This window comes from Hypanus sabinus, chromosome 5 (genome assembly GCF_030144855.1).
Source record: "Hypanus sabinus isolate sHypSab1 chromosome 5, sHypSab1.hap1, whole genome shotgun sequence".
In the NCBI taxonomy this organism is placed as follows: domain Eukaryota; kingdom Metazoa; phylum Chordata; class Chondrichthyes; order Myliobatiformes; family Dasyatidae; genus Hypanus; species Hypanus sabinus.
The window spans coordinates 32,353,474-32,364,796 of NC_082710.1; the positions used below are offsets into that span (position 1 = coordinate 32,353,474).

Below are 11,323 nucleotides of genomic sequence, written 5' to 3' on the forward strand. Positions count from 1 at the left end.
ATTTAAAAATCAGTCTGATCACTGCACAGTTTCATCAAATTCAGCTTCCCCAATATTTACACATGTAACGTGCAGTGTTGTGATTAACTGCATAGGTTTTATCAGGTGTGGAAAATGAATTCTAAGTGACATGTTCTTCCTACACAGGAGACAGACGCACGGGCATGGCATCATTATGTTTACCAACCTAAATACACAGAACAGCAAAAAACAGATGACTTTGAGCGTGAGAAAAAACAGAAAGAAGACAGTCCAATTAAGGCCTCCAACAAAGAGGGAAATATATCGAACATTCCCGGTTCAGTAACCAACATAAAAGAGGAGCCCAAAGAGTGCAAAAGGGCTGAATCCCAGTCACTCTCGCTGGATGAACATAAAAGTAAAAGTGATGACCGCAAGACTCCAGTCATTGCCAAGGATTCCAGAGGAACCCGAGTTGCCGTCTCGTCACCAATGAATCAGCATCAGTCATACATTCAGTATCTGCACGCTTATAATCCTTACTCACAGATCTATGACCCAGCCTATCGAGCAGTGTCTCCAGTGCTAATGCACAGTTACCCAGGTAGGTCATTATGCTGCTTACGGAATCAAAAGAAATAAAGAATAGTGGTTCTGAGGATTGATAATAATTGATGTGAAGCATGTTTCTTTTGAACATTGAAATTCAGGGGTGGAAGTGCAAAACTGACGAGCATATTCTTTCTATTAATATTTGTTTATTGGTATTAAGCAGGGAATGTGCAGTACTGAATTTGGTAACAGGTTTAAAAATAAAACAAGTGCCTGGTAATGGAAAGCACTGCACAGTGTGTAACTTGTAAATGCAAACAGGAAAATCAATTACAAGAATTTTTTTTTAAAAGGAACTGCAGATGTTAGAAATCTAAAATAAAAGCAGAGAAGCTAGAAATACTCAGCAGGCTAAGCCACATATGTGGAGGGATAAAAGTGTTAATGTTTCAGGTCAAAGATCCTTCAACGGAATTTGGAAGGTGAGAAGAAAGCTTATTAGAGTGCTACATTTGCCCTTTTCATAACCAAGCTGGACAAAACGCAACCATGTCTCTTGTCAATCCACAGGGGCATACCTGTCTCCAGGCTTTCACTACCCCGTCTATGGGAAGATGTCCAGCCGAGAGGAAACAGAGAAATCAAGCACAAGTCCCAATGTAAGCACTAAACCGGCGGCTGAGTCCAAGGCACTAGATTTGCTTCAGCAACATGCCAGTCAGTATCGCAGCAAGTCTCCAGGGGTGAGTAGGATAAGTGCAGGCCTGCCAAGAATGTTCAGGCTTGGGGAATAGCACAGGCCAAAGGCTTGTTGCATCATAAAAATTCAGCCAATGCATAAACTTGGAAAGGATATAAATAATTTACGATTGCTTTTCATATGTCTTGCATGCTGTACTACGTTTGTACGACTTGAAGATAACGGCATCCATAGTTGAATGCATGAAAGAAAATCTGGACTGGCCACGATAAATTATTAACACATGGCTCTGTTACATTTTCCTGATTTATTTTTGTATGCTTTCCAAGGCTACACTTTTGGAGGCAAATTATTAATGAACACAAGCTTAGAAATTGGATTGGGTAGTCCCTGCTTTCTATGCTACATAGTCCAATTTCAGGTTTATCCAGAGCAGATTGGGTTGTGATCGTTTCACGCCCGACACAAAATTGGTGCTTTTCAGTTGAGTGGTTTTGATGTTTTCCTATCATCAGGCGCATACTTAATGATGGGATTACTCATGTAACAAACATTTTGGCTCATACCAACATATATTGGAGCAGAAGCCTCATTGAATGGGCGAGTAGAACCCCGAGTACATGGCGATAGCTTGTTGCTTTTTTTGCTATTCAAGGAACACTCTGCTGACATGAGGAGACCTGACTGGGCGCCATCAGAAGTGGCTACAGGTTGCTCAAACACCTTCCAAAGTCTACAGAGTGTGCTGCAACTAACAGTGAGTGTTTTCTGTTTCTGGCTTTTAGCTGCTGAAATACTTATTCCACAGGTGACTCAGCAGTGAAACCCTGGGCACTGCCCTTTACTGTGGCACTGTCCAGCCCATGGCTTCCCAGGGTGGGTCAGTAACATTGGGGCATGAGGTAAACCCATGCCAACAGTCTGCTCACGCAATGTCTTCAGACACATTGCATCCTACCTGGACTGCTCTGATGAGCGATCCATTCATAGGCAAAGTTTTTCTAGAACCGTCATCACAGAGAAATGTGGCATTCAGTGGACTGGCATCTCTGTGGAGGCCTAAGCCGTGTTGACTCTCGGTGTTCTTGCCATAGGGCTTGCAGCAAAACTTTCACACACCTCCCAATTTGCTGCTCAGCACGCATCAGACAGATCACTCAGATATCCCAAGAGGGGCAAGTGAAATGATTTTGATTTAAGCGAGAAGTTGGCAGCTTGTCTGTCACTGGAAGTTGCCAGCATTGCTGACTTCACAAGAGGGCAGGCAGCCATTGTTTGTTCTCATGTGACCACAAGGACTTCATAACCCAAGCAGGTTATGGACAGAGAAAAGGTTGCCATTCATTCAAATAAGCATTTGGTTGTGAATCACAAGAGTAATTTTCTTGCGACGTATGTAATTTTTTCTGGAAAGCAGACCTGACTCCATCACCCTGAGGAAGTCTGCTGTGCAGGACATCTTCAACAACTGGCACTGACCAGAAGGATGGATCCAACGAACAGTCTGCTTCCTCGGGCATTCACCCCAGTGCACTGTCCTACCAGAGTAACTGGAAGTGTGAGAGGAACTTTTGTACCAGAATTGGAGTGAAAAGCACCATATTCATCATAGTTGATATTTTCTTGCCTGCATAAGGTCACGGGTGTCCTGATCTTATGTCAAAGAAATGCAGAACATTCAGCGGCATTGTGTTGCAAAGATAACGTTTGGTGCCAGAAGAAGAGGGAGGAGTCCCAGGAGCCTGAGGGCCATGAAGAGAGCAGCAGGAGGAAGAGAAGGAGAAGATGACAGCAAGTTGGGAGATGGGGCGGTCACTACTCAGCTTCCATACCCCATTGTGGCATGCATTGGCTACATGGAATAAATCTAAGAGTCCCTGATAAAAGATAACTTTTCATAATGAGCCTACAAAATGAAAGAGAACAGACAAAATCATCCTCTCAGCTGCAGTCTCTAGCTCCAACACAACAAACAAATCCATCATCCTGATGACCCATAAAATCCCATCACATCTACACCTTGCAATGATGCAACAATGAACTTTGCAGAAAAACACTTTTATTAGATCACCCCCACTTTGCAGATCTAAACAGTGGTGGAACTCTTGAATCTATTTGCCTGTTTCCTCATTCCAATAGTAAATAGTTAACATTATCTCACAGCAGATGAGAATACAGCATATCACAACACGTTGATCAGTTTGGCATTCATTTCGTAAGGAATTGTATGTAAGACACTAACCTTTAAATACAGTGAAGGCCAAAGTCATTCAACAATGGGAAGTCTTGTGAGTCTCCATTTGAGATTCATGTTAAGCTGTAGCAACACTGGGAATTTCAAGGTACACAGTGAGATATGAACAGTAGAATTGCAACAAGTGAATGAGGTGAACTTAGTTGCACATTTATTTGCACGGTCATTTCTTTTCTGATTGATGCCCTCTTACCTGATTCTGTCACTTTTGATCCTTGAAAGGGGATCTGAGGGAAAAGTCTTTCACACAGAGTGGTTAATATCTGGAACATGCTAGAGGTGGGAGAGGCAGATACAATCACTATGCTTAGGAGGCAAAAAGACAGCACCTGCATAATATGGATTAGATAGGCAAAATGATGGGCATGGATGTAATGGCCCTTTATGTGCTATACAACTGACTCTTTGAAGGGACATCATACAGCCTACCTCTTCCCTCATATTTCTGTGCTCTCACAGGGGGCCGAGATAAGTATTACAAGAAGTAGAGCAAGTAAGGCAATGTGAATCACTGTGTGGGGTGGTAGGCAGCAGCTGTGCAACCATGTGGCCTAATGCACAGGTTATGGTTACTGAGGGAAAAGCTTCACTCAAGGCATAGCCGTAATCACGCTTTAACTCGAGCTATTTGCAACAAAAGAGGATGCTTTTCAGCTGTGCTAGTGTTATGAGAATACTTTACAACAAAGTCCTATGAATAGAATTGAAAGATTCCTTTCAGTTAAATAATACACCCATGTGCGTTTCCTCTTTCACATCTTTGTAGGTAGGTCTGGAGGTACGGTGTCACAGTGTCCCCAGTGAGATGACTGCTCTGTACCCGGAGAGATAGTCTTGATGGCCCAAGGGAAGCTCTTGCCCTGGATAGGTTGCCTTCGGGGCTGTTTGGGGCTAGTTGAATGGGTGTTCTGTAACTACTGATATTGAGAGCATACTGCCTGAGTGACTGGATCAGGAGGTGAGGTGCTGAGATTGTGAGGGGGGCAGCATTTCCTTTAACTGGGAGCTCTCTCAAGGGACTGAATGGGCAATTCATCGTAACAAGTTGGATGAATTGAATGTGCAGATAGTTTTCAATGAATTTGATATAGTTGGGATCACAGAGACATGCCTCCAGGGTGAACAAGGATGGAAGCTAAACATCCAGGGATATTCAATATTCAGGACAGATATTCAGGTTCAAGATGAAGAGATATATGAATTACAGTGATACATTAGCACTCCTGCAGAACAGAGAAAGAGATAGATTATTTTGGCTCCTGTCGTCAACTCATAAGCAGTCCCTCTGCACCAGTAAGAGATCCACTCAAATGTTGCACTTGTATTCTGCAGAAGAGCTGGTCATCAGCTTGCACTACTCCTTCTGGAGAACTAGGAGCTACTGCAATACAAACCATTGCACGTACCAATCTGCTCAAAAATCATATCTCACCTCTGAAAGAGTAAATTCACCTGGCCTGTGAGGATGTCAAACTTCTCCTTGAAGGCACTTGGCTGTTTTCCTTCAGAGCTTCAAAGCTGACTCATGCTTACAGAGATAGAGAGACTCGGTCAGTGCCACCAACATCAGTAGGGGCTGTGTGGCAGGATTGCCAAGGTGTCTTTATAATCAGCTACAGAGGGGAAGTGTCCTGGTCTCTAGGCCTGACAGAACCTTCTTCTAAATCTCTGAGTAGGGAGTCTTCACTGCACCTGTCACCTGCATTCAGTCGGTATGTTTCATCACAGGCTCACCATCTCCAAAAGGCAGCGCCTGAGAAAGGTGACATCCATCAACATCTGGAACATACTCTCTCCTCATCACGACTAAGAGCGAGGAGAGACAGAAGATACACACTCAACATTTTAGTAACAGCCTCTTCCCCTCTGCAGTCGGATTTCTAAATGTTTTGCAAACATTCTCTCGCCCTTCCTCTTTTGCACTATTTGTGTATTTATTTGTTTATTTTGTTTTGGCAACTTAAAGTAAATTTTTATGACTTGCACTGTACTGCTGCCACAAAACAACAAATTTCACGACATGTGTTAGAGATGAGAAATCTGGTTCTGACGTCCTGACGGTACCTCAACACCGATCTGGCGATGTAAACTCGCAGTTGTGGCCCTCATCTGTGTCCTATGAAGCTGTTTGGAGGCATGGTCTCTCCAGTACCCATGCCAGCTCCCTCGCTCAATGCCTACCTTATTTCCCTGTGAGCACCCTCTCGCTCCATCTGCTCACTCCTGTCAGAACAATGTTGGAGATGGTGTTGGCAGGAATAACTCTCATTGTTGCCTTTGCCTTCTTTACTCAGCCTCCCCTCCAGCTCAGAGCAATGACGTTCTGATATTCAGGCTCCAATCAACAGCTTGTAAGGACTAAACGGTGCTTAGAAGCTAAGTCGTAAATAATAGCACAATACAGATGGAAACAAAGATACCTGCTGGAGTTGAATCAAAGGCAATGTAGTCACGATAGTGATGCTTTACTGTTTTCACTCCCTTGAGGTAGTTGTGGACCTCTCTAGCTCCTCTGCCCAAAAGAATAATGCAGTCTCTCCCCCACCTGTAAAATGTTGATAACTCCCCTCATGATCCTTGTGGTTTTGACTTGGAGGGAAGACAGAACAGACACTAAATAAGCTATTGATTCTCTTTTCTTTGAAACCTTAATGTCTTTACAGCAAGGGGGGAGGGGAGTGTGTGTGTGTGTAACTAAGTGTGAGTGAGGCAGGGTGAGTGAGGCTAGCTTTGTCTGTGCAGGTGGATGAAGGTACACTTAGTGTGGGTTTGTTTAGGTGTTCAAGAAAATGTATTTTTCTGGATAAATCTGTGAACAGCGTTTTGATGTTCACAATAATGTATCATGTAAGATTGCAAAATGTCTGGTCACCTTAGGATTCAGTTTGAGTAGAAATGCTGAGGCACCTCTTGCTGAGTTTTTCAGTGGCCCAAGTGGGTCTTCTCCTTTCCTCTGGCATACAATACACCCCTCCTGCCATCTTTCTCTGCTACAAGGATTTCAGTTCCTCTTTCAGAGAATCACAAAACCTACTTCTTTGAAAACATCTTCTCTTTGGCAGCCAGTGATGCTGCTGCTTGTTTGCCGCTAAGAGGATGCCCTTGTGATTGCTATGGAGTGTTTTCAGCTGCACTGAATTGAACCTAATCTTGTCACTAACAGCGGGGGTCACATATCAGCCCTTGATTCTGGATGTAACCTTTAATGCTGTTTCAAGCTTAATTTTGGCCAATTTTGCAATGTGATTGTAAGTGAACCAAGTATGTGTTAATACTAAGCACACCTAAAACAGGTGTCATACAATTTCTAAAGAAGATTTTTAAGCATTAAACATAACTTCTTATTTTCATATAGCTGAATCAGAAAAGTATGTATTTGGGAGCACCATTTATAGTTAAGGTTTTAGCATAGTAAGATTTGAAATATCATCACAGCCACTAGCATATGCATCATAATTCACAGACAACTGCTCCATAAATGGGTGCCATCTTTTATCATTTCATTTAAATAAATTTGATTCTCTTTGGATGTTTCTTCAGAAGGGTTTTATTCAAAGAAAAGATTTTGAGATATTTTTTCCCCAGTTTGTTCTCATTCCAGAGAATGTTAAATTGCGCATGTTGATTTATGCATATGATCTCAATATTTAGCCCAATGAGTTGGAAATGGTCATTTATATTTTAATCAGTTAGATCTGCAGAACCATGCATTTTCTGAATTGGTGCAATATTTTCTTTCTCCAGCCTGCTGAAAAGGCTCCGCCTGAACGTGAACGGGAAGCTGAGCGAGAGCGAGAAAGAGAACGCCATTCACCTTTTGCACAACGACACGTTCACACCCATCACCACACCCATGTTGGAATGGGCTATCCACTAATACCAGGCCAATATGACCCATATCAAGGTATTCACCTAACTCAGCCACTAATTTTTATTCATTTTGATGAAGATAAGCTATCGCATGATAAATATGCTGTTGATAGCTATCATTTCTTGTAAGTTAAGTGTATGATTCTTATCATTTTATGGTAAAACATGCTGTTCATAATAAATCAGGCAGCACCCATGGAGGAAGAAGCAGGGATGACTTTTCAGTTCATAGGAACTGTGAGGATTTATTTTGGATTTTTTTGTGCTTTGCTTCACTTTCTACTGACGTCCTTTTAATTCACGTCAAGTTGATTATAAGACATAATTCCTAATTATTTTTAATTTAAAATCTTTTAAATTTATCTTTGTGTGATTCTGAAGTTGTTCTTTTAGAACCTCACCATAAGATAAGCTCCTGCAATGGAAAGGAAGCTCTTTTTTTGCTCTTTACTGTGCTGAGTTTCTGACCCCAGCTTCCCTTCTGTACAGCACAACAGGCTGTGGGCAACAAGTGTGATGTTGACTCAGAGTTCATGGCAAAAGTCCAATCCTGTTTTTGGCATTTTACCTTTTTAATTGCTTTTGACTGGTGGTTAAAAATAGGCCTACTCTCAATTTGGTTTTGAAGTGTATTAAGACTTCCTGGTGGCGTCTGGGCAACTTATCAGAGGGTGACTAGCATCCATGCTAAGGTGCTCTGGAGAAAAGGTAGAGAGGAGAAACAGGCTAGATATAACCATATAACAATTACAACACGGAAACAGGTCATCTTGGCCCTTCTAGTCCGTGCCGAACACTTACTCTCAGTATAAGATGTAAGTGACAACATAACTTTGGACTGGTTTCAATAGGTACACTTAATGTCAGAGAAATGTATACAATATACATCCTGAATGTATAACTTAAAAACAGCAGGAGTGACTTTATTTCCAGAAGTATTGACTCATTAAATATGCCTGATTTGAAACCTCAATCCAAGGCCAAGAGCACATACTGTGAAAATATTGAGGAGAGCTGGTGGATTTCATTCAGGATTTTCACTTGGGGGGGATCTGTTCTGAATGCACACGTGGACATGTACCTTTTAGAATTCTGTATAACACAATCACTATGCTACCAATGTTTCCTTTCTTTAGAAGATGCAATGAAACATTTATTTAATTTGGAAAATTCCTGATTGGGTTCCCTTTTAGGTTAATTTACTGAGTTACTGCTTTCGTCAGATGACTACACATTCCACTAATTCTGAATTCTGTGAACTTTTGTTGCAGGGCTGACATCCGCTGCCATTGTTGCCGGTCAGCAGGTGGCTGCGCAAGCTTCTGCATCTGCCATTTTCCCTGCACAGAGAAGGTGAGCTTTATACTTACTAGACAACCTTCCAACTGAAATACAGTCTGCAGACATTCGAGGCTTATTCTATATTCTAATTCACTCAACTTGTTGCTTGTAACATAAGTATGGACTTTAGAAACATAGAAAACCTACAGCACAAAACAGGCCATTCAGCCCACAATGCTGTATTGAACATGTACTTACTTTAGGGTTACCCATAACCCTCTATTTTTCTAAGCTCCACATACCTATCCAAGAGTCTCTTAAAAGACCCTATCGTATCCATCTCCACCACCGTCGCCGGCACCCCATACCACACACTTACCATTGTCTGCGTTTTTAAAAAAAAACTTACCTCTGATCTCTCCTCCGTACCTACTTCCAAGCACCTTAAAACTGTACCCTCCCATGGTAGCCATTTCAGCCCTGGGAGAAAGCCTCTGACTATCCACACAATCAATGCTTCTCATTATCTTATACACCTCTAACAGGTCACCTCTCATCCTCCGTCACTCCAAAGAGAATAACGCCAAGTTCACTCAACCTTTTCTCGTAAGGCGTGCTCCCCAATCCAGGCAACATCCTGCACCCTTTCTATAGTTTCCACATCCTTCCTGTAGTGAGGCGACCAAAAACTGAGCACAGTACTCCAAGTAGGGTCTGACCAGGGTCCTATACAGCTGTAACATTACCTCTTGGCTCTTAAACTCAAACCCACAGCTGATGAAGGCCAATGTACCACAAAGTCAACCTGCGCAGCAGCTCTGAGTGTCCTATGGACTCGGACCCCAAGATCCCTCTGATCCTCCAAACTGCCAAGAGTCTTACCATTAATACTATATTCTGCCATCATATTTGACCTACCATAATGAACCACCTCACACTTATCTGGGTTGAACTCAATCTGCCACTTCTCAGCCCAGTTTGGCATCCTATTGATGCCCCACTGTTGACCTCTGACAGCTATTTGCATTATTTATGCTCGAAACATTCTAGTCCCTTTACATATGCAAATAAGGCATAGGAGAATGAGGGGAGAGTTGATAGGTGTACAAAATTCAGAGGGGTACAGATGGGGTAAATGCAAGCATGCTTTTCCCACAGGTTGGGTGAGACTAGAACTAGAGGTCATGGGTTAAGGGTGAAAGGTGAAATGTTTAAAGGGAACAGAAGAGGGTACTTCACTCAAAGTGTGGAACAAACTGCCAGCAGAAGTGGTGGACGCAGATTTGATTTCAACATTTGAGAGACATTTGGATAGGTACGTGGAGAGGAGGACTGTGGTCTAGGTACAAGTCAATGAAGCTAAGTAGAATAATAGTTTGGCACGGACTAGATGGGCTGACAGGCCTGTTCCTGAGCTGTAGAGTTATATGACTCCATGACTAAATAGGGTGCTAGCCACTCATTACCCTACATTAGGGCAATTAATTCTAATTATAATGTATTCATTGCTCCCCAAGGGGACTAGTGGACTGCTTGTAATTCCTTCTAATCCTTTTGTCTTGGTCTTTGGCAGGGAGTGATGGCATCTTGAGTGTATATTGAATTATACTCATGTGACTGGATCACGTGAAGAAGAGGTTTATACAGACATCAGTTCCATGGTGTTGAATTCAAATGCCTTGATGCCAGGCAAAACCAGTCATTTCATATTTGTAAATTGCAAATTTTATAACTGAGTTACAAATGTTGCTGTAATTAAACTTTTGTTGAGATATATTCTTTACCTTTTGTTTTTTTGTTTTTTTTGTATTGGTAACCAGGCTCACAACGGCAGGGTCGGTTATTGTTGGCAATTGTCACAGTACGTTTCTTTTTCCTGAAAGTGTTATCAATAAAAGACAACAAATTGCTTGGTTTTATAGAACATACTGTTCTGGGTAGGTGTTCCCTTGAACTGTGTATGACATTTTGACAGATTCTGTAGACCCGGAGAGGCTAACTGTAACAGTGACACTTTGGTACAATGTATATGTGTACTTGATGGCTCCTTGAAACACTATTTAAATGCATCTGTGTGCTAACTGTATTCACATGTCCACTGCATTGTTGTTTATTGTGAAGATTATACAAGCAGAGGCTCTGAGGGTCGTTAGATTGTGTATATAATGTACAGGTTTGAAATGGAAAATAATGAGCATCTGTGAATAAAAAAAAATGTCTTTATGATATTGAATGGCTGATTACCCCATAGCCTACATAACCCCATCCACCCACCCATACAAGAAGACATCTGTGATTGTTTATTACTTGAACTAGTTTGGCAGTTTTAAATGTTTACAATTATCCAGATTTAGGAAGAACTTGCGCAGTTGCCTGGTTACTTATTTTATGCTGTAATCTAGTTTATTTTATGTAAAGTGTATATTGAATGCTTTCATTTTTTTATACTTGCCTTAAATAATTCGGCAATCAGAATAAAAAAAACAATGTTTTTGGTACTTGTGTCGTTGAGTCTTTCCTTATGCATCATTTTAATGTTAGAGGAATGCTTTTCCTGGAACGATGGAGTCGAAGGTGTAGGAAGAAGCAGGATTGTGTCTTTTCTGGCGGGATTTACACCACCAGTTGCACAGTTAAAGTTCACTTTTTTTGACCTTTTTCTAAAATGTCACAACTCCAACTTTCTTGGAGCTCCCATTGCTACC

General features: G+C 41.7%; 1 protein-coding gene across 11 annotated transcripts in view; it reads left to right on the forward strand.

The window, feature by feature from the left end:
• The window catches only part of znf608 (zinc finger protein 608), a 91,479-nt gene extending 80,363 nt beyond the window's left edge, over window positions 1-11,116 (forward strand). For 8 of the 11 annotated variants that reach the window (XM_059969680.1, XM_059969670.1, XM_059969676.1 and 5 more), the window contains 6 exons: window positions 148-565; window positions 1,084-1,256; window positions 1,869-1,970; window positions 7,212-7,371; window positions 8,609-8,690; window positions 10,192-11,116. In XM_059969680.1, coding sequence (XP_059825663.1) covers window positions 148-565; window positions 1,084-1,256; window positions 1,869-1,970; window positions 7,212-7,371; window positions 8,609-8,690; window positions 10,192-10,198 — 942 coding nt within the window. In that variant the 3' untranslated portion in view covers window positions 10,199-11,116. Of the gene's footprint in view, window positions 1-147; window positions 566-1,083; window positions 1,257-1,868; window positions 1,971-7,211; window positions 7,372-8,608; window positions 8,695-10,191 lie in introns of those variants that run through there. The other 3 variants (XM_059969673.1, XM_059969674.1, XM_059969675.1) reach the window with 3 other exon arrangements.
• Window positions 11,117-11,323: the final 207 nt, after the last annotated feature.